Genomic DNA, 24,298 nt, shown 5'->3' with positions numbered 1-24,298 from the left:
GCAAATAGCCTTAATCTCAGTAGACATTTTCTGTGATTGTCTTTGCTGTCTAGTGTATTGTAATGTCTTTTGCATTAAACATATTGTTATTGCTATCAGACCCACCAATCACCTGGGTGGACGAGAAGCCTCCATGGGAATTCATCTGTTGGGCAAGCCACTGCACAATCTTACTAGCATATGTGAGGTCAGGAGTTTCTTCGGAAATGATGGCCAACAGCACATAGCAAGTCTTTTCAGTATCAGCAGAAGATGTGCGAGGAATAAAGGACAGGGATGCTTCTGTCTGGGGTTTCTTAGGGCTTTCCCAATATATCACATTATCTGAGAAAAAGAAAAAAATTGCACACAGTCCCTATAAGGAGAACTGATTACACATAAAAATGAAGCAAATTTCATTCTTGATTTCTGTTATGGTCTTAACGGCATCCCTCAAAATTCATATGTTCTCCAGAACCTCAGAAAATGACTGTATTTGGAGATAAAGCCTTCAAAAAAGGGATTAAGTTAAAAAGAGGCCATTAGGGAGTACCCTAATCCAGTATGATTGGTGTCCTTCCTAGAAGAGGAAATCTGAACACATGTAAGGGACACCAAAGATTCGTGCGCGCACACACAAACACAAGGTGAATATGGAGGGAGTAGATGGACATCTACAAACCAAGAATAAGGCCTGAGAAGAAGCCGCATGCGCTGACACCTTGACCTTAGAATTCTGTCCTCTAGAGCCATGAAAAAATAAAACTATATTTTGTTGTTTAAGCCACCTAGGCTCTGGCATTTTGTATGGCAACCTTAAGAAACAAATATAGCTTTAAATAGCAACTTCCTAAGGTCAAAAATGGTATGTGATTAAGTTTTACAAGCAGTTTTTATTTTCTATAGTATGGTCACTAAGCTTGATTTCCTTTATTTTGCTCCTTTAAGGAGAAACTAGCAGAAAACAGAAAATAGATATTGCTCTTTAAAGATAAAGAGCTATTCAGAAATTACATGAGAGAAATAGAAATATACTAGTGAAGAGAGGGTTCCTATATGATTGTTAAGTTTCATCACTTTATTCTCAAGGTCATCTCTATTAGCAAAAGTAAATAAGAATGCTTACTTCTTTTTGTAGCAGATTGATCCAGAATCTGGAGTAAGGATTCCACTTGCTTCTCTTTTCCAGCTAATGCAAAAGCATAAGCTAGTATTGCATGATTATAGCCATTGCTAACACCATTTTCCAATGCATCCTCTAGGTAGAAAAACCCATGCCGTAGGGCAGGAAACTTGTCATGCAAAAAAAACCACATATTTTAAAATGATACCCAAACACTTTATAAGCTTGCTGAGTATTTGAACTTATCATTCTTTATAACATACATAATATGTCCTTGAAGTATACTTTACATACAAACCTATTCATATATATATATACACACATATATGTATTATGCTTTATAAATATCAATAAAATTAATTTTAAATGGATTACTAGGATGAGAAATAAAATTTAAATAATCTGAAAATGCCAGCTTCTATATCTGATCAGTCATATTTTAGTTAATAATATAAAGTTCTTATATGTGGCAAAGAATATAAGTTTATTTTTAGATTTAAGATATTTTATTCTAATACTAAAATAGAAGCTTTTTAAAGATGATTTTTGAGATATTTCTAAAGATGGTTTTTGAGATATGCAATGACTATGAAATTTCCTAGTACCTTCTTTCAGGGATAGATTGTGCAATCAGATAAATTGACCTTTGGAATGGGAGGCAGCCAAGAGGAACAACACTTAGGTTGAAATGTTTACATATTGAACTGCTTAGTGAAACAGAATACCAGGTTATGGTTCTACTTGGAGAATGGGCTCTTAATCTGAAATTCATGACTGAACTTCAGAAGATATGTAAATACCTGAAATGATAGAAATGGTATGAAAGACTTCTGTATGTGTGCACAGGTGTATATTCTCCCTAAGGAAAAACCAATAGTGTTCATCAAAGGTTTCTATGAATGAAAAATAGCTTGAGTAACATCAACTGAAAGAGAGGTAATAAATGAAAGGTTCATTTGATGTTTCACCCAGTGTAAGAATTTCAAATAACTCCTATTTCAGTCTATTAATATGCATTCAACAGACTGAAACTTAAAGATGATGGGAATCCTTACAGTAAAGTTGAGTCCAGCTTCCAGGAATGCTCCAACAACATATGCAGTGAGTAAAATGTCCTCTTCATCTTCTCCCTAACACACACATGCACAAACAAAATGAGTCATACAGGAGAGCAGTGCACAAAAGAACAGCTGTTCTTCTCAAGTGAAATGAAGCATAAAAGAAACATTGAAACAATTACCATTATTCATTAAAAACCACCTGAAAGTGTGTAATTTTTAAATTAATTTGTTAATAACCATACTATCTGAGCAAAAATCTACCAGGATTCAATGTAATAATGAGAGATAACATAAAATTAATCTCAAGTATACTTAAGTGACAAATATAATTGTATTTATGTTGCCTGGTATTGAGCATGAATTTCAAGCAGTTCTTATGACAAGTCAAATTTTACTTTATTTGGTATTAATTTTAGAAAGCAGACAAAGAATTTCACATGGGATGGAGCAGAAAGTTATTGTGAATATTCTTCAACATCCCTGGGATATTGTACTGAGAAGTAACAATAATCAGGTGTCACGGATTCTTGTGGTATAAGATTAGAAAAACGTAAGTTATGTGGTTTGCAAATGGTGCATTAAATTTTCTGGGGAACTTAAACATAAAATGAACCAGTATCCACACAAGAGATTTTGATTCAAAAGGTCAGGAATAATATATAAGGAAATTAAATTTAATGGGTACTCTGCTGGTACTGATGCAAATAACATTCAGATGGCATTTGGGATCTGCTGCTTTAGCATAAGCTTCTTCAGAAAAAAATATCTCTGAGGAGCTCAGTTATCAAGTGGTAAATAACTGCAGATTTTGGGTACTAAAATAAGATGTGGGGACCAGTATAAGATTTTATTTTATTTTTTTGCTTCTTTCTCCCACTCAACTTAAAAAGCATGCACACGCACAATTATGGAAAAAGATTGGGTAAGATCACACAAACTGACAGAGTGATCAGTGATGAATCCAATAAAAAGAAATGTGGAGGTGTTTTAGAAGAAAACATGAAAAATTCTGATTTTTTACATAAGAACAGATGTTATTCTCTATCAGAGGCTTCCTGTTGTGAGAAATAGGTTTGAAATAATTTAAACACATTTTTCCCACACTTGTAATCATAAAACAACTTAAAAGCAATTCACATTAAGATTAAATACAATACAGAGTTGCCATTCACCCATATTTTGAAGTGGATTAGCTTTATACTACAAATTCCAAGAAAGAAGTGGTGATTCTGAAGACACAAAGGAAAAACCCAGGATATTTAAGAGGGTGTCAGGGTAATAAAATATCATGATCAGGGATTTGCATACAGAAATACAAATGTTAGGAAAATAAAGGACACAGAGGATGGAATGCAGGTGGGCAGCAGTCTACAAAGTAAGTAAAGCAGGAGAGAGGATGCCTAGGGATTTACCTATATATGGACAGGAAAACGGAAGGAGTGATTATTTCACCTGACTTGTATTATGACCTACAGCAAGTGAGGTCTTCATGCTTTGACTTGAGAAGGTATTGGAAGAGTGCTTCATTGAAACAATATAAATTACTAAATACTATTTCTGAACTTTCTTGTCGCCCATAAATAAGAATAAATTACCTGCTCAAGGACCCTTCCCTTAACCTATCTTCTGGTTCCAAACTTATGAATGTTCTCTGAGTTCCTTTTCTCTCCCCGTTCTCCTATTGCTAGTTTATATCCTGAAACAGATTGGTTCTACGGACAAGCCAAAGACACCAAGACAAAGAATAGATTCAGGAGGAGTTCTTTATATCTAGCAGTGATGCTGTTGACTAACACACCACAGGCCTATGACTTCAACAGGCTCAGAAGGGGTAATATGCCCAAGAAAAAATGTTCATGTTCCAGATTAGTCAGGCCAGAAGTAGGGAAGGTAGGCAATACCAACGAGCAAGGAAAGCCTACTTCTGTTAATCTCTCACCTCCCAGACACAGTTGAAAAGTTTGCCATCACTCTTAAAGCAGCCATTGCTTTCCTGTTTGCTTGAAAGCCAGAGCAAGGTCTGTTGTTGAACTTGTTCATCAATGAAAATATATTTCTTCATTCTCTCAAATGTCTTAAAAGTAAGGGCCGTGAGCCTGTAATGCATACCACCAGTTAGATGAAAGTTAGATAAAAAAGAAGTGATAATGTCAGCTACTCAAAAGATTCATCATCATGGTTTTAATTTGGCTAAATTTAACTGTAGTTAGTATTGATAGTGGCTCTTTCCTTTGGGGCAATACAATGTTTTGATTAGCGATATGTAAAAACAAAAGTAGGTAATTTCCAGGCTGTTTATACACAAAGTTCTTGCTATATCGTTCATTAGATTATCCACATGTGGGGAGAGACTGGGTGTAATTAGATGCCTTGGGGACGTCTAGTTTTACTCTCCTGAATCAGCATGGGACTTTAAGAAATGCAGGTTAAGTTATGGCATTTTCCAGGGAGTTAACAAGCTGTGGGAGTTGAGAGGGTATCATTAAATTTGCCGTGAGACGCTAGGTATATTGTATTAGAGCTGGAATAATAAAGTATTTTAGTATTATCTGATTCACCTCTGAAAGTCACTTTGAAAACCAATTTACTTTAAAATCCCTCCTAACCTCATTCTCTCATTCTCTCATAAGCCCTCCTCAGATCATTTCTACATTATTTAAAATAAAATTTTCAGGTCTCACCATAAGCTTCCTTCTTGATTCCTCTGCCAAAACACATTATATGAGCCATCGGAGTTTTTGAAAGTCAGCTGCTTTTGATAGCCTAAAATACAACATTGCAGAAAATTATTTTTTAATCTAAGAAAGTTAGAAGAAAAAGAATGATGTAGTACAAGTCTTGCATTTCAGTGTTAGACAGATATGAATTGCTAGATGATTATTTCAATTTAATTTCTGACTGAGGTTCTCTATCTATACTGAGAAAAAAAATTCCTACCATAGAGAGTTTTAATGACAAGACATTACATGTGACTGAGCCTGGTTTAAAAACTGGCATTTTCACTATTTCATTAAGGTTCTTTTGTTTCAGTGTTATCTTTCTAAAAGGAAAATCTAAGAAATCATACCCTTGGACTTTCCCTTAACATCACATTTTACAAGACTTATACATCTTTTTCCTACATACAAATCCAATCACTTCATTGCAATGAAACACAATTGAAAGATAAATACAGAAGTTGATAAATAAACCATTTCTAGCTACTATTAATAGCAACAACAAACAAGATAGCTTGGCAAAATATTAGGCACTAAAAAACCTGAATTTATAATTTGAAATGTTAGTTTTATATTGTGGCACTAAATGACTACACAGGTATTGACGTCTAAAACCCCCAGAATACCAAAAACAAAAACCACATACATAGCTCAAGCTCAGAGTACCTCAGTGCACATCCACTTCTTGCCCTTGCAACTACTTCCGAATAAAAGATTTTTGACATTTTGAGGTCAGTAACAGCTGATTTCATCTACCATGGGCAGAAATTACTTAAACCTTCTCACCGTTAGCTAAGAAAACAACAGCCTTAGCTTTAACTTCCTCTGTCAATTGTTTAGTAGATGACAGGTAGTCAAGGACAAAGGTATCAGATGCTAGTAAGGCAATATTCTGCTCTCCACCTCCATAGGGCATTTGGAGAAGATTCTCCAGATTCTGCATTGCAAGTCCTAGAATATCCCCTAAAAATAGGAAAAGCAGAAAGTGACTGTTACTTAAAGTTGGTATCTGAGCATTAATAACTATAGTCTAAAGAAGCATAGTTTAAGTAGAAAATGCCTAAAATTAAGTCTAAAAGGTGGAAACAAGGACAATTTTCATGAAGTCATTCTAAAGAGGAGACTGACATGAAGGGTAGAGTTAAGAGTCTGGTATGAAAACTATTTCTGAAAAATGTCATTACCAGAGAAAAGAAAGTTAAGAAAGTGTGTTTGTTTCCTTGTTTATTTTTTGAGAAACTGACCCTACGAATTATAAACTGTATTCTTTCCCTTTCCCTCAAAGTGCTGATGTTAGTGATACAGGAGTTTAAATTTTGAAAAACAGATTTCTACTATTACTTGAGGAAATTTCCAGCATTTATAACAAGCAAAGATTATTCTGACTCTCCAAAGGGAAATTTAATATTTCAGATTAATAAACTATAATAGAACCCTTTGTTTTTTAAACATCAGTTATTGCCCACTAGGACAAGTGATTCCTAGGGACACAGATTTGAAAATGGTGCTATAATTCTTTAAATTCCCATATGGAATCAAGCTTAGAGGATATCCCTCAAAAACAATTATCTTCAATTGATAGTAAATATAAGAAAACTCTCCATCATGTTATTTTAAGGAATTTTTAAAGACTACATCAATCAAGATTTTCAAATCATTGTGAAACACAAAGTTTAAGCAACTTACCCACAACAGTGAAAAAAGTCCTGGCTGATTCTTCCACCACGTTGTCTGGCAAATCCAAAACTACAGGTGTGGAGGCTTTGGTACCTGGAAAGGAAATATCAGTAAAATAAATAATGTGATGGCTTCTTTTTATAAACAACAGCAGAAGACTTGTGGAACAAATGTACTATGTAATATATTCCATTATTTATTTTTATTTTACAAGTTGCTTGTTAGAAGAGATAAATTGAGGTTTTGATTAATTTAGAATGATAATATATTCATAAAATGGGATATATATCTGTGTGTTAGCTAATGCCTCCTATTCTCCATTAGTTTAGTGCCTGTACTACTTATGAATAAAAAATGTCAAAAATTATTGACTATGACATATAAAATAGCACACACAATACATAAATCTTGGAGATACCTTTGAGGTATTAAAATCATATCATTATCAACCAGATAAAACAATACTGTGATGGCCATTAAGCAGGCAATTGAAGGGCAGTGATTACTTCATCCCAAGACCATAAAAACAAAGGTTACATTATATGTAATTTGGGCATACTCTCAATTTCCCACTGTCCAACAGTTTGTCACAATCATATGACAAAAGAATCCAAAAATATACAAGGTAGGAAAAATAGGTTGAGGCAGATCAATGAGTTGGATTTTAATAATGAAATCCCATAACTACTATAGTTTTTCTTGGCTAAAATTACACCGTAAAAAATAGGGCATGAAATAAAATAATACTCTATTAGGCATTTAGAATAAATCTCTGAGGTACTCAGTACAGCAAGTGTTGATAAATTTTCTTTAGAACCAAGTTGGCCACCTAAAAGATCCTCTTACCTTCTGTATAGATAAGAAAACTTTGAGTCATTTCCTTTTCAATACCTTCAGGCTGTCAAAGAGTAAACAAAAACAAACACAAAATAATGAGCCTGGATCATCTTTCCACGAAGGAAAGCATCAGCTTACATAAATATGACTGGACATATTTGTCTTTGGGAGAAGATTCATTCATTGTCCCCTTCTTTTTATATCAGGAAGTCATCATACGTTATCCACATCCATAGAAGCCCCTGTGTTCCCACAGTTTGGACTGAGATAACTCTGATGTCCTTGTGGGACACTTTCAACTCCTCTGATACTGCCTAACATCTCCAATATACAAAGTGTTCTGCAGAGTAGGAATATGTCAAGAGGTGAGGATGGTGGAAGCTGCACAGGACAAGTAGATTTGTCTTGGATTTGAGTCAGTCAAAAAGGCAAAGGGAAAAAGAATAACCATACATAAAACATCATGAATCTGAAGCAAACAACAAGTCATCAAGCCTGTTTTAAGTGGTATGTTTTACTATTCTGGGTCAAGTATTAGTTAAGAAAAAGATGAATTTTATTGCTGTTTGAAATAATTTCAGATGACACGTCTTGTGTCAAACGTAACTATGGTCAATTAAGTACTTCAGAGAGAATGTCTTTTAATATTTAACCCATTAGATACTGTCTCTTTCATATCTGGAAGAGCTTGACAGTTTTGTGTGTACATACCTTTACCAACAAACTCTTGACCACAGTATCTTTCCAGTTTAGATTTTGCTGCTCGGTTGCTCCATTTGGGCAAGCATTAGTCTGTTCGGACTCAGCAACTACAGTGATGTTCACTTTACCTGGAAAACATTTCCAAATTTAAGTTAAAGTGATTATTGGCTGCTTCTGTAATGGAAAATAATAAATAGCCTGTAAACCACATTTTGAAACAGATGCACTGAATTTTATCGTATTTATGCTTACTAGAATATCCCCCTCTCTCACCTGACAGGAAATAATTTGGTATAGTTTGTTTTTACCTGTTTCAAGATTCCTTATGTTAAATAAGTGATTCACTTACTTAATTAAAACATAAGAAATTTTAAAGAAAAATAATAGTTCTGTAAAACCAAGTGAGAAGGTTGCTTGATATAGTTTACAAGTTATATATGACAATATAGGGACATAACATCAAATAACCAGGGCTTCTAACTTTTCCAAGTTCTAATAAACAAAAATAGTAAAATATAACATATTGGAAAAGGTACTGGATTTAAATCAAGTGCTAAAAAACAATCTATTTCTTTTTTACTCCCTGTGATATCACAGTTCATGTAATAAACTAATCTCTAGTTTCCTTATTGTAAAAATTAGAGGATTGAGAAATATACTTCTTTTGGTTTAATATTACCTATAAGCCTATATACCAATATGCATAATCAATACACTGTTCTTGATTTTTCTTTGTTGTTTTGTTTCTTTTAAAAACATTTTTATTGCATTTTTTTCCATTACCATTTAGCCCTCATACTCCCCTCCCCCTACAATCGCTACACTGTTGTCCATGCCCAAGAACCCTTTTTCTTTTTTGCCTGATCCCTTCACCCCCTAACCTTCCCTCCCATAGCTGCCATTCTGCTTTCTATGAACCTGTGTCTATTTTGCCTGTTAGCTCAGTTTATTAGATTCCTCATATGAGTAAAATCATACGGTATTTGTCTTTCTTTGGCTTATTTCACTTAGCATAATGTTCTCCAGGTCCATCCATATTACCTCAAAGTGTAAAATTTTCTTCTTTTTTTTAATGGCTGAGTTGTATTCCATTGTGTAAATGTCCTATAGTTGTTTTATCCACTCATCTACTGATGGATAGTTGGGCTGTTTCATTATCTTGGCGATTGTAAATACTACTTCAACGAATATAGGGGTCCTTATGTTCTTTTGAATTAACTGTTTGGGGTCCCTTTGGATATACTCCCAGAAGTGGGATCTCTGGGTCAAAAGGCAGATCCATTTTAAATTTTTTGAGATGTCTCCATACTGCTTTGCACATAGGCTGCACCAGTCTGCATTCCCACCAACAGTGCAAAAGGATTCCTTTTTCTCCACATCCTTCCTAGCACTTGTTTGTTGATTTACTGATGATAGCCATTGTGACAGGTATGAAGTGATATCTCATTGTGGTTTTAATTAGCATTTCTCTGATCAGTGACATTGAGCATCTTTACTTATGTTTATTGTCCATCTGTATGTTCTCTTTGGGGACATGTCTATTCAGGTCCTCTGCCCATTTTTTAGTTGGATTGTTTGCTTTTTTGGTATTGAAATTTGTAAGTCCTTTATAAATTTGAGGTAATTTTATCAGATATATTGGTGAATATGTTCTCCCATTCTGTGGGTTGTCTTTTATTTTGTTGGTGGTTTCCTTTGCTGTGCAAAAAACTTTTTACTTTGATGTAGCCCCATTTGTTTATTTTTTTTTCTTTTGTTTTCCTTGCCTGGGGAGATAGATAAAATATTGTTATGAGCAATGTCCTAGATATTGCTGCCTATATTTCTTCTAGAATTTTTATGGTTGTGGGTCTCACGTTTACGTCTTTGATCCATTTTAAATTTATTTTTGTGTGTGGTGTAAGAAGGTGGTCTAGTTTCATTTTTCTACATGTATCTGTCCAATTCTCCCAACACCATTTTTTGAAAAAACTGTCTGTAGCCCATTTTATGTGTTTGCTTCCTCTGTCAAATATTAATGGACTATAAAATGTGGGTTTATTTCTGGGCTCTCTATTCTGTTCAATTGATTTATGTGTCTGTTTTTATGCTAGTACCATGCTGTTTTGATTACTATGGACTTATTGTATAGTTTAATATTAGGTAGCATGATTCCTCAAAATGTTCTTTCTCAGGATTACTGTTGTCATGCAGGGCCTTTTGTGGTTACAAAGAAATCTTTGAAATATTTGTCCTAGTTTGGTGAAACATCGTTGGAATCTTGAAGGAATTACATTGAATCTATAGATTGCTTTGGGTAGCATGGACATTTTAATGATGTTACTTCTTCTTATCCATAAAACATGTTATGTTCTTCCACTTATTTGTATCTTCTTCAATTTCTTTCTTCAGTGTCTTATAATTTTTCGTATACAGGTCTTTTACATCTTGGTTAGATTTATTCCTAGGTAATGTTAATGTTTTTGAAGCAATTGTGAATGAAATTATCTTCTTAATTTCTATTTTTGTTAGCTTATTGGCATATAATAATGCAACTGATTTCTGGATATTAATATTTTACCCTGCTACTTTGCTAAATTTATTTATTGGTTCTAGTAATTTCTTGGTGGAATTGTTGGGGTTCTCTATGTAAAGTATCATGTCATCTGCAAATAATGACAGTTTTACTTCTTCCTTTCCAATTTGGATGCCTTTTATTTCTTCTTCTCCTCTGATTGCTATGGTTAGGATTTCCAGTATTATGTTGAATAAGAGAGGTAGAAGCAGACCCTGTCTTGTTTCCATTCTTAGGGGGAATGCTTATAGTTTTTGCCTGTTGAGTATGATGCTGGGAGCAGTTTTTTATATGTGGCCTTTATTATGTTTAATTATATTCCTTTTATTCTTATGTTGCTGAGAGTTTTTATCATAGCGAGTGCTACATTATGAAATGCTTTTCCTGCATATATTCATATGATCATATGATTTTTATCTTTTATTCCTAGAATAAATCCTACTTGATCATGGTGTATGACTTTTTTTAATGTATTGTTGTATTCAGTGTACTAATATTTTGTTGAAGATTTTAGCATCTATGTTCATCACAGATATTGGCCAATAATTCTCCTTTGTTTTTTGCAGTGTCTTTATCTGGTTTTGGAATTAAAATAATGCTGGCCTAGTAAAATGAGCTTGGGACCCTTCTCTCCTCTTGAATTTTTTGAAATAGCTTGAGAAGGAGAGGTGGTAGTACTTTTCAGGCTGTTTGGTAAAATTCATCTGTGAAGCCACTGGGTTCAGGACTTTTCTTTGTGGGAGTTTTTTGATTACTGCTTCCATTTTACTAGGTATAATCTGACTATTTAGATTCTCTGATTCTTCCTGATTCAGTTTTGGAAGATTACATGTACCTAGAAATTTATCCATTTCGTCCAGGTTGCCAATTTGTTGGCATATAGTTGTTCATAGCATTTTTTTTACAATCCTCTGTATTTCTTTGGTGTCAGTTGTATTACTCCTCTTTCATTTCTGACTTTATTTATTTGGGTCCTCTCTCTTTCTTTCTTGATGAGTTTGGTTAACAGTTTGTCAGTCTTGTTTATCTTTTCGAAGAAGCAGCTCTTGGATCCCTTGACCTTTTGTATCATATTTTAAGACTCTATTTCATTTATTCCTGCTCTGATCTTTATTTCCTTCCTTCTGCTAACTTTTGGCTTTGTTTGTTGTTCTTTTTCAAGTTCCTTTAAGTGTAAAGTTATATTTTTTTTATTTGAGCATTTTCTTTTTTCTTTCTTTCTTTTTTAGATAGGCCTATAATGCTATGAATTTTCCTCTTAGGAATGCTTTTGCTGTGTCTCATAAATTTTGGGTTGTTGTATACTCATTTTTATGAGTTTCAAGGTATCTTTTGAGTTCTTCCTTGATTCTCATTGTTAACTCATTCATTGATTAGTAGTTGATTTTTGAAGACCTTGTGTAGTTAGAATAATGAGAAACTTAAAATCTAATAAGAAAAGTAGTCTTAGATAAACATCATGGGTGAACTGAAATGATCTCATAAAAATACGTTTTGTTTGTGGTGGAAGGAGATTTGACTTTAGGTGGTGAACACACAATACAATATACAGGTGATATATTATAAAATCATATATCTGAAACCTGTATAATTTTATTAACCAATGTCACCCAATAGATTAAAAAACTCAAAAAAATACAATAAATATAGGATATGAAATAAAATTTTAATGACATTTAATTTTTTAATTTAGTGATAATGACCATATGTATCTATCACATCTATCTTCTTTATTTTTTACACTATTTTTAATTTTTCCTTTCTATTTTCAAGAAGATATGGTTAAATATGTATGTTTTATATTGCAAGTAATATGTGCACTGAGACGTGCTTCTCAGTGTTTGATCTCCAAGTGTTTTTTGTTATCTCATGACATATTTAATAAATTTGCAAATCCTGGCAAATATATTGTGATTAAGGAGCAATTTCTGTATAGGTAAATGGGTTAATGATGATAGGTGAAGGAACAAATGGGAATTAAATTGGTCAGCATTAAGAAAATAAAGCCTTCATTTGGGATAATATGTATAGGCTTGAGAGGTCATACAAATTAGCATTTATATTGTATTTTGACCATATTATGCTTTTATATAAATGAAGGGTGGTTTTGCTTTACACAAACATTAGCAAATTAGATTATAAATTGGATTATAAAAATAATATTTTTAATTGAGAATAAAAAAAGAATTAAAAATGCTATGGGAAAAATTGTTTGTATAGAGAATTTAAGGAAAATAAATAGAGGCAATAAAAATGGGCTGGTTTTCTATGAGGGACTGGTATAGATAGAGAGCTGCTTACCTAATTTCTTTGGTATAAGAGTCCAGACATATGTTTTCTTCTCTCCAGCTTGAATAACATCACTGCCATTGTTTTCAGGGGTACGGACATTTGCCTCAAAATTCTGAGATTCTTCCAGTTGAACAAAAATCTAAAAAATAAAAAACCCATGGTAATGAGGGTGGCACTCTAAATAATTTGCTGTTACTATTCCTCCTCCAATCTTGAGAAAATTCCTCTCTACTTAATTTAAGTTAGCAGAGATAAAAGATACCAAATGACTCTTCTCATGCAAAGATAAATATGGTAGAATACATATGAATTGCCATTCTCAAAGCAGCATTTAAATCATTGCCGTGAATTAAAGCAATTGCTTTTGTTTGAGGATTATGGAAGTCAGTCCTATTACTTTATAGTAATTTTGCATTTGGGAATGAAAATACTATGTGACTCTTCAAGGAAAATATTAAAAACTTTTCTTGCCCTTACTAGATTTTGTCTCCAAAGGCAACAACTTACCTCTACACATGTGTCCAGGTAGCTGAAGACATTGACAATCACATCAAATTGTTCATTTCGAACAACTGAAAAGGGGAGGGTCATTTCAACAAAGAAAGATTGTGAGACTTCCAGAGAAATTGTTGATGAAATGCCAAATCCGGAATCACCATTCAAACAGAAGCCATTTGTCTCCCATTGAGTTATAGTGTCAGGGATGATGAATGAAAGATTTGCTGAACCTGAGGAACTAGAAGGATAGATTATTGGTAAAATCAGTTCGTTTTTTGTTTAAACTAGGAAACTAAATTCAGTCTAGAGTAAGTGGAAAAAAAGTACTAACTGAAAGTTAAAAATGAGTTATATTATTTAGATATGCATCAGACAAAAGTCTTGAGAGCTATATTTCTATGAATTTAACCTTAAAAAGACCACATTCCTTTAAACACCACACTGTTTTTTAAAAATTAAGTCATGTTACATCCATCTGCATGAAATAATGATAATGCTGGAGAAAAATTAAAATAAAATACATGATCAGCACACCTTAATGAATGATATTACATATCTTTTTTTACAAATATGGTACTGCTTTATATACCCAGAAATAAATTTTAAATAAATAATAACAAAAAGAAAATAGAAATAAAGGCACATTGAAAAGAAAACTGTTGAAAGCTCACTCGACACTGATGAGATCCCATATCCATGTTTCTGGAAAGTTTGTTCTTACTGTTTCCATTAGTTCACTTTCTACAGAGTTAAACTCCTCCTCCACGACTTTGCCAGGTAAAAGAAAAGAGAAATGCTTTATTTTGGAAGAATAAGAATACATGTTTCAACCACATGGATCTATAAGCTACGTCTTTAAGCATATATGCTTAGTGTGAAAAAGTTGCTCCTAGTGCTCATTGCCAATAAATGTACATCTCAACCCAGCATTTTGATTCTCAAATCTGTCCCATTACTAACAAAAACAAATAGCCTGCATTGTTCCTCCACAGTCGGGTTTAGAAAAAGTGATGTGTATTCACTGAATTGAGCTTCTTGCCTAACATCCTGGTGTGGGCCAGAAACCAGTTTGGTACCTGCTGATTCCATTATGCTAACATGACTTTCACTAAAGCTTCTAATGATGTAAATATTGCTAATTCTAAAGAACATCTTTTTCTTGCTTGGCCTCTAGGTTATTTGACATTCTTAATCAAATGTATCCTCTTCAAGAGTCACTATTTTTAACTTCTATTATACCAGCTCCTTCTCATCCCTTGCCCTTCTCTTTTGAGGATGTAATCTCCTCATCCCTGACTTGCTCCTAGAAGCTCTGTTCCAGGTCCTCTTTTTCTTACTGTGCTCTGTCTCTGCATTGATGACTTTATTACAATATTTATGCTGAGGTGTCCTAATTTGTGTCTCCCACCTGGACCTCTCTTCTCAGCTCCATGCTGTACATATACTGCCTGTGTGCAATTTTCTTTTTGGATGCTTTACAGGCATTTAAAATTAGATTGTTCAAAAAGTTAACTAATTGTATCTTCTGCTGCTATTTTTGAGTATTTTCCATGATGGGTACTAGAATCTACCCACTTACCCAAATTGGAAATTTAACAATTGTTCTTGACCTACCTGTCCACATCCTGCACTTATCATAATCAACCAAATGAAAACAGCCTTTTTATTAGTAGTCCAAACACCATTGTTTCTCAACTCAATTACTAGCTTTTATAATGTTTCATATAGTGTTAGACAATACAAGTCCCAATCCCTTTTTCCAAAGAGCAGTCAGTGATATCTTTTGAAAACAAGTATTAGATTGTCCGCTTAAAACTTGTCAGTAGTGAATTACTGCATTAGAATGAATTCGGAACTCTTTAAATGTCCTAAAAGGTCTTCAGAAGCGGTCTGTTTATCCCTTTTCCTGTAGCTATCTTTACTCTTTCCTTTGAACCTTACCTTCTGCCATTCTGAAGTGCTTTAACGTTCTATCTCATTTTTCATAGTACTTCTCTCTCTTGAAATGCCCTTCTAACTCTTTTTGTGGTGTATTATCATTCACTTTTCAGGTCTTACTATAAATGTAAGTTTTTCCAGAGGAACATAATAAGCCCTTGAGAAACTTAGGTCATTTCTATTGATCTTATTTCCATTTAATACACTCTTCCCAGGTTTTCAAAATTACCTGTTTCACTGTAAGTCTTCCTTGTTAAACTAAATGTTCTGGGAAAGCAGAGATTAAGCCATTGCATTTATATACATAACTAAATCCTGACCGCAATAAATGTTTGTTGAGTGAATTAATAAATGAATAACCGAAGAAAGAAATCAAATGAATGACTTTGGGTTTCAGTATATTTTAGTCAAAGATATTAAAAAGTTTAAATGTGTCTGACAAATCTCAAAATATGATTTGATCTAGTAGTAACAGAAATGTTGATAGCTCAACTCCTTGATTAGGACTTCAAAGTGGTTTCACATTCTGGACTTTTAGGGCCTCTTGAACTCATGAATTCTACCCTTGTGGAAAGTTGTCAGGCCTTTCTTTTTTCTCAAGTGGTGTTTCTGACACCCTTCTTCAGGGTCAGCCCCACTTAAATTACTGGCCTAATCTCAATGGTAAGTGAGAAGGATTTAAGGGGTGTTATTTAAGAGTTTTCAATCTGGAATATAGCCTTGATTTGGGTTATATTTTGATGACTTTTTTCATTTTGCTTCTGTGATGAAATTTCTGTATAGGGAATCTACCTATTTACCTTATTCATCTAACACTATGACTGAGTTTTATGCTTACAGTTCTTCCAGTAAGAAACGGACTAATATTTGAACACAGTGCTCTGATGCCAGCTGTTTAGCTCTCTAGGAATCAACATATTCTTTGCCTTTAACTCTGAACTGTGGTCTATAATAAGGGTAAAAGGGTCCCTTAAGGACATCTCATTCTCCTGTATTATACTCACTTGTAATGCCTGCCCTTCCATCACTATACGTTACCTGCTCTTAGACACTTCTCATATTGTGTTCTACCAAAAAAAACACTTCCCTTCATATCTGAAGCCAGTTCTTCCTTTTAGCTCAAACCATTCCCATTCTGCTTTATTTTACAGGAGGTCTAGCTGTAACTAAAAACATGGCATAATTTACATGTAAAATTCTTATTTTTTATAGTTTTATCCCAAATACACCTCTGACCAGACACAAAATTCTAGATTACTCACATGCACTTTTATGTGTGGCACCGTATGATGGTAAATAGCCTAACATCTGGTCAGGGAATGACCTCCACTCTATCGAACATATTTCTGGTTTCCGATAATGGAGATTGGTAAAGACTTTCAGACCCATGGCCTTCAAAGAAACAAACAACAAAAGAAAAGTTGTGCATTCCTTTCATGCAAGGCCTAAAGAAGATCTGTCATCTACACTATAATGGTAAGTATAAATATTTCCTTTGCTACAAAGGTCTTGGATTTTAGAAGTCAAATCACCTGTATTTGATGTGTTGAAAATCTTTAACTTGGAGAAAAAATAATAATCAGTATGATTTATCTAGCATTCATTATGTGCTAGGATTTTGCTAAGTACTTTACATCATTTTCCATTTACTTCTAAGGAAAAATACTAATGAAATAGGCACTATCATTACCCTAATTAACACCAAACATACACAGAGTCTCACACACACATACACAGTGTACAGTTCGCAATTTGGAGAGCTGGGGCTTAAACAAAAGTGTATGTAATTCCATTCCCCTTTTCTTCTATACCTGTGACTTCAGCTATGAAGATCGTTGTATGGAGGTCTTGCCCTATCTAATTGATAGCTCTGGAATGGGTGGAGCCTTGGCTATATTCTAGCCTCTTGATTCGACTATTTCTGCATAAGAGTTATTACAATAAATTGAAGACTATCTCATTACTTCCAACATGAAGTTTTATAATTTCAGCCACCAATTAATTTATTTTCAGCAGAAGAATCAACAAAAATTAATATCTCCTAAGACAATTTCTGACTGCTCTTTAAGCAGTTACTGACACCTATCTTAAAAAAGAGGAAAACACCACATAAATAATAAAGCATAGATATGCATTATGAGTACTAAAATTAAAATTGAGATAAAATAAATTAAAAATTTTTTAACTGTTCTTACCTTAACAATATCATAGGTGTCTCCATCCCCATTATTGCTTACAGGTATGTAATACAATCCATTGTAAAATATGTCCTTCTGAGGAATGCAAGGGTCTAGCTTGCCATCATCAAGGTTGAGACCGTGATAGAAATAACCATGAAGTTCTACAGTTGGAAGCAGGCTGTACACCTATGAAGAAATCACATGGTTCTCAATGATTTTAAACATTCTCTTTATTTTTACAAAAGTGGAAAATTTGTGCCGTAACCATTTATTGGTGTTTTTTTTAAAGTAAAACAATAATATTGAATCCAACATTTTTGTGTCACCTCATTCTTCCAGAAGAGGAAAACTTCAATATTGTTTTAGGTGGTCAGTGACATATTCACAAGATTTTTCAGCTTTGGTGCAGGATTTAGATATCATGTAAGAAAGAGAAGCCTGAAGATCTATGGCTTAAGCCAAGGCCTAGTGTACAGATAATTCATTGCAATTATGATCCTGGAACTCCCAAATCTGAAGAAAAATTGTAGCTGCCTGAATCTACATCTTCTCACATATAATTTTAAAGGAAACATAAAATCAAAGAGGAGAAGTAATAAAAACCAGGACTTGTATTTTTAACATTACTAAGATACAGATAATACTGTGACCTTCTAATTACTTGATAGTAGAGAAATAAACCGAATTCTAATAGAGCTTCCACTGCTGCTGAAGATTTGAGGGTATAGAAAGCTGGAGAGGAAGGCTTATGAGACTACGTGAAAGAAAGGAGACTAGCCTACGGAAATTAGAGAAAATACACACCAAATCAGCTCCAGATAAGAGAATGTACAACATTAAGTGTCAAAAAATGAATCATAGTTCTCAGACTCAACAGGAAATAGTAAGGAGCTTGGGATGAATGGGCCTGAAAGTGGAAGATTCCAAAAAGTGTAGCTGCTGGGAAATCATCAGATCATTCAAGAGGTGTGGTGACTCTTGGAGACAGGGCACTTTTTCTACATCACACAGGTGCTGTAGACTAAATGTTGGTGTCTTCTCAAAATTCACATGTTGTAATCCTAATGCCCAGTGTGATGGTATTAAGAGGTGGGACCTTTCGGAGGTGATTAGGTCACCAGAGCAGAGCTCTTAAGAATGAGATTAATACCCTTATAAAAGATGCCCAAGAAAGCTCCCTGTTCCTTCCACCGGGGCACAAGAAGAAGTCTGCAACTCGGGAGGCTACACCTGATTCTGTTGGCACCTGATCTCAGACTTCTGGCCTCCAGAACTGGAAGAAATAAATTTCTGCTGTTTATAAGCTACTCAATCTCTGGTAGCCCAAATGCTACTGAAGGCCAAATGGATTAAGACAATAAGTATAATTTTAATAATATAAATAAAAAAATTATTAGATTAGTTTTAAATATGATAATAAATTTCCAAAACAAACAAACACAACTGAAACAAACTCATGGATACAGAGAACAGACTGATATTTGCCAGAGGGAAGGGGTGTTGGAGGACTGGGTAAAAAAGGTAAAAGGATCAAGAAGTACAAGCTAGTAGTTACAAAATGGTCATTGGGATGTAAAGTACAGCTTAGGAAACATAGTCAAATATTGTAATAACTATGTATGATGCCAAGTGAGCCCTAGAAGTAAGAGGGGGACCATATTGTAAAGCATATGATTGCCTAAACACTATGTTGTACACCTGAAACTAAAACAAAATTATACTAAACATAAAGTATAATTGGAAAATGAAATTTTAAAACAGTTCCATATTTATATGCACTTGTGTTAAAATAAAGGGAAATATTCAAAAGTTATTAACTGAAAAAAACTTGGTGTGAAAGTCTGGGATTGCTGGTCTGAAGAGGAATTAATAGATAATAATTAGACTGTATCTAAGCGTATCTTTCAACATAGAGATTCTTCTAGGTTTCTTCAAACATGTAATTATATCTATGATTTTTTTCAAGATCACATTGTTGTATGATGCCTATGTTGTTATAATTATCTACAGAATTCTGCATTGGTATGAGTGCTGGGTCAGCTGAGAGAAATAAGTAAGTATATAATCCATGACGAAAAAAGGAAGAGAACATTTGATATTTTCAACATGTTCCATCTCAAAAATATCATCTAAAGGGTTTGATTTGTAGGAATCTGAATAAAATTGGGGAAAATGAGGAAATCAGAGAGCTTACACGTTCAGCTGATAGCTCTTGTTCTGGTTTCAGTAGGAGAACACTTTTATCCACAGCCCTGAGTGCACAGAAGGAGTCAGGGGCTGCTTGAAGATAGAGGCTAGTCTGGGAGCCAGGGAGTCCCTGCTCCTTAGAGAACTCGATGCTCACCTGAAGGAGAGGAAGAAAAGGAATAAGCATAGGGTAATTTCATATAAAATGCTCAATCTTTTCAAAATAAATACTTATAGATTTTTGTACCTATATTTTTCTCCTGTCTACTGTCACCCTCAACTCTCTTTACAGGGCCATTCTCCCATTATCTCAGGATTGGCATTGCTGTCAAAAGTTATTCATTCTGCTTGCCGATTCTCTCATCCGCCTAACGATCAGTCACACCAACATTTACTGCGAGGGTACCATGTATAGTTTACAGAACGGAGGTGACAGGGAGAAAACTGCTCACTCCTTTCACTCAGGACCAGCAAGAAACAGAAGAAACGTCACCTTGTTTTTAAAGTACTTTTCAACCTGGAATTTGACAGTGTCAGCCACAATTTCCCCACTGGGGTGAAGGGTGTAGACGAGCATGACAGCCACAGGAGCCAGATCAGCGCTGACGTCGATAGGGAATGAGAAGTTTCCATTCCAAGCTGTGTAAATAGGAGATGTCATCGACAGATACAATGCCAGAAGTTTCCTGGCTCATTGCGTTCACTTAGATAAGAGAGAATGACTTATGGATAGAAAAAGCAAATTGGGCTTTATTTTAAATGCAAATGAATTAACTAATGGGAACTATATATACAAATACGAGCACTGCATGATTTAGGCAATAATGATATTTGGATTTTGGGCATCATTTTTCTATAATGTATCGATAAGCTGGCAATAAGAGAAACAAGTTGAAATCTCCTTCAACAAAATATTTAGTAAGTTATTTTGGGCCACACTAAATATTGCCCTTCATTTACAAATTGCAGTGTTAAGCGCTCTTCTAACCTAACCTCTTGACTCTGTCACTATAACATTTCCTTAAAAATAAAGGAAAATGAAGGTAGGATACATAGTAAAAAATAAATGTATTGCAAAAACCTTTGTTTCTGATTTCCTTTTGTCCACTGAGGAAGATAGTTCCTTTTGCCATCATCTGTGCAGAAAAAAGAAAACACAATATGTGAAATCATGTTATTTAACATATCATATAATTACTAAATAATGAATAATCTAGTGATAATTCTATTCTGTCAGGTGAGATATTTTCCATGAACAAATATTAACAATGGACTTTGAACAACTTGGAAAAGAACAGAGAAAGTTACTACAATTGATTAAAAGTCAATTGTGTGCTAGAACCTCACTGACAAATAGTGTGCAGTGCACTGTATAAGGGAGTGCATAACACCCTGAAATTGTTTAGACTGCCTGGCTTTGAGTAAGTCAAGCCATTTCAATTCTTTGCCTCTGTTCTCTTATTTATAAAATGGAGCTATCCAGAACGTTGAATAATGAGTCAACACATGTAAAGCCCTCGTAACTCTTCCTGACACATAATACTTACCTTAGGAATTGTCTTATTACTTTTAATTACAAATATACAGCTGAGGAAGCTAAGGCTTAGAGTTTAAACAATCTGTCCAATGTCAGCTAGCTTGCATGAAAAAAAAAGGAGAAGGTGGAGAATTTTAATTAGAAGTCTTAATTTCCAAATCTGTAACTTTTCACTTTTCAATATGCCTTTTAGAGACAAAATGAATAAGTATAAGGCAGAGCCAAAAGGGCTAACTTCTTTTATTATCAAAATCAGCCTTCTACTTTAGTGTCTGGTGTTTGCCTGATATTTTACTCTCACAAAGGGGCATAAGTATTTACTTTATGTGAGTTATAATTAAATACTTAAAATAGAAGACTCTGAAGAGTAAGTTTTTTACCTTAGGGAAACTGAAATTGCCTTGGATCTTTTATGTATTTGTTTATTTGTTTCTGTGGTTGTTTTTAATAGCATTCCAATAGCATTCACCAGCAAAGTGAGATTGGTCGACTCACAAGTTCTAAACTGCATTATGCTAAGCAGACAGACAAGATCCAAGAATCCACTTGCTGAGACTTACCAAATAAAAGAAGGTTATGTCTGAATTGTCCCTATATGCATCACTGTTTAGGGAATAGTGCACCCTAACAATCTTTTGTTGATTGCATCTAAGCGGCTTTGGTTCAGGAACAATCTTCAGGAAGCTGTTGGTTCGGGAATAAAAGCGTGAGACTGAGAAATGCGCATCCATATACTCAGGTGTCAACCAGTCGGGACCATGGCAGCTTTCGGGGTGAATGTATGTGGCCTGATAAGATAAAAGAAAATAAAGGATCTTAGAGCTATATAAACCTTTCAAGGACAGTAATTATTACAGAACAAAAGCCTTCTTATCCTTTCAAAGGAGGGAGAAAACAACCTGTGGCTGACTTCAAACATTATGGGAAGTTAAAATAAGAAAAGCATCCTCCTCTTTTTTGTATACAAAACATGACCATGATTGTATGTCTATTTTATTAGGCTTACAATGAATTGTTTATTTTTACTTTTTAATTGAAGTCACAGAATAGCTCTAGGTCCTGTTGCCTTTCAGCTACATTTGAACACCGATAAATTGTTTAATTGTAAAATTCTGTTTAAGAAGCAGAAAAAGAGAAATCATAGTATCAAGATTTCTAGTATATGCATAAAATGATCAAAGAAGTCAAAACATTTTGATGAGCTATTTCTAGTTTTACAGAAGAAAATAGATTGTCAATTTATGTTATAATAGGCTATTATTACCTTATCCTCTTAAATAAGTATTCTCATGCATTATCTAATAAACAAGCAATTATATAAAATACCCTAATTTTAAAACTGTGTTGAAATGCATTGTCAATACAAGTTATCTTGTAAGACATTCCTAATGTTCAAAATTCCTAACATTTCAATCCTCTGTGGGACTGCATCTCTTTGATGTCTTACTTTCAGGCGGAATTCTGGATCAAACATGTCTGAAGTGTCAATGGATAACTGAGCTTCACCATTCTCGTCTGTGGTGTAATTTCCTATAAGTTTGTCATTGAGCTCCAATTGCAGTAACTCATTTGCCATTGGGACATTATTAGGACCAGAAAATTTAAGCTGTACCCAAAAAAAAAAAAAAAGAAGCATTACATTTTAAAATTCAAAATGTCACATTTCTGCTGAGAAGGGATTTTCTGTTAATAAATGTAATCATTTATTTGTAAGTTTCTTAAATTGTAACACACAGATATTCCATTAAACAATATATACTATGGAAACAATTATAATTTTATTTATCATTTTCTTTAAGCCTAGGACTTTTCCTAGTATACTGGATGCAGTAATGTCACAAATGCATTATGGAAGTGGGAAAAAATGTCCAGAAAATTTCAAAAGGCAACCTATTTATCCAAGAAAATGAAATGAGAGCATATATTATTTAGTAAAACCTACAGTGCCTATATAAGGAATTCCTCTTCTATAGAAAGGGTCCATGTTCTCAAAGTTCACACTCCCAAGAAGTTGAGTGATAGGGATAGAAGTCTTTTCACTGATCTGCACACCTGTAAGAAATGAAAAACGGTGTCAGAGATGATGCAATATATCTAAAGAAACCCAAAACACTAATTTGAAAGAATATAAGCACCCTTATGTTCACTGAAGAATTATTTATAATTGCCAAGATATGGAAGCAGCCCAAGTGTCCATCAGTAGATGAGTGGATAAAACAACTATGGGACATTTACACAATGGACTACTACACAGGTGTAAAAAAAAAAAAGAAAATTTTACTCTTTGTGACAGCAGGGATGGACCTGGAGGACATTATTTTAAGTGAAATAAACTGGTCAGCAAAAGACAAATATTATATGATTTTATTCATATGTGGAATATAATGAACAAACTGAACTAACAAGCAAAATAGAAACAGAGACTCATCAATAAAGATCAGGATGACAATAATTGGGGGGTGGGTTAGGGGGTGAAGAGATTGAGAAAAAAGGATAAAGGACTTATAGACATGGACAACAGTGTGGTGATTGTGGGGGTGGGATATAAGGGAGCTAAATGTAATGGAGAAATACAATAAAATTTTATTTATTAATTAAAAAAAAACAACTTCCCCCCAATAAGCTGCATATATTCTCGGGTTGCCCATAAATCATGACCGTTACCTGTTCCAGTTTCTGTAACAGTTACAGTGATATGAAATAACATGAAAAATCCAGAATGGTAGAGTTGAAAAGCTTTTGTATTTACAACTTGAGAAACACAACCATCTCTCAACTGAAAAATAAAGAGAAGGTACAATGAAAAAGTTAGGGATTCAAAAGTCTTTAAAGATTATGGAGTTTTAGCACAGGTATACATCTCTCTTCACCAACCCCGTGGCTCTATATCACACACTTGTTGAAATGACCACAAAATTACAAAAGATTGAGGGAGGAGAGTTCTCATCAGCAAATAAAACATAATAATGAGATATTGTATATTAGGGTTATTCTAAGAAACCATGTAGATGGAAAC

General features: G+C 34.0%; 1 protein-coding gene across 1 annotated transcript in view; it reads right to left on the bottom strand.

Annotated features, from left to right (window-relative positions):
• The window catches only part of LOC129085026 (ovostatin homolog 2-like), a 40,303-nt gene that overhangs the window by 5,210 nt on the left and 10,795 nt on the right, over positions 1-24,298 (bottom strand). The window contains exons 9-29 of the mRNA XM_054591440.1: positions 23,947-24,058; positions 23,225-23,334; positions 22,730-22,888; positions 21,843-22,070; positions 20,827-20,881; positions 20,239-20,384; positions 19,753-19,902; positions 17,574-17,744; positions 16,641-16,770; positions 14,112-14,208; positions 13,450-13,678; positions 12,952-13,081; positions 8,106-8,224; positions 7,404-7,455; positions 6,567-6,650; positions 5,667-5,843; positions 4,845-4,926; positions 4,103-4,259; positions 2,158-2,232; positions 1,106-1,271; positions 113-324 (exon numbers count right to left, since the gene is read on the bottom strand). Of these exons, the coding sequence (XP_054447415.1) occupies positions 113-324; positions 1,106-1,271; positions 2,158-2,232; positions 4,103-4,259; positions 4,845-4,926; positions 5,667-5,843; positions 6,567-6,650; positions 7,404-7,455; positions 8,106-8,224; positions 12,952-13,081; positions 13,450-13,678; positions 14,112-14,208; positions 16,641-16,770; positions 17,574-17,744; positions 19,753-19,902; positions 20,239-20,384; positions 20,827-20,881; positions 21,843-22,070; positions 22,730-22,888; positions 23,225-23,334; positions 23,947-24,058 (2,841 nt within the window). The remainder of the gene's footprint in view (positions 1-112; positions 325-1,105; positions 1,272-2,157; positions 2,233-4,102; positions 4,260-4,844; positions 4,927-5,666; positions 5,844-6,566; positions 6,651-7,403; positions 7,456-8,105; positions 8,225-12,951; positions 13,082-13,449; positions 13,679-14,111; positions 14,209-16,640; positions 16,771-17,573; positions 17,745-19,752; positions 19,903-20,238; positions 20,385-20,826; positions 20,882-21,842; positions 22,071-22,729; positions 22,889-23,224; positions 23,335-23,946; positions 24,059-24,298) is intronic.

Source organism: Pteronotus mesoamericanus, unplaced genomic scaffold, assembly GCF_021234165.1.
Source record: "Pteronotus mesoamericanus isolate MK-2021 breed Mesoamerican mustached bat unplaced genomic scaffold, CSHL_Meso_final scaffold_21, whole genome shotgun sequence".
Classification (NCBI taxonomy): domain Eukaryota; kingdom Metazoa; phylum Chordata; class Mammalia; order Chiroptera; family Mormoopidae; genus Pteronotus; species Pteronotus mesoamericanus.
Note: the sequence above shows the minus strand (reverse complement) of the source record. Positions and strands in the feature narration are given on the sequence as shown.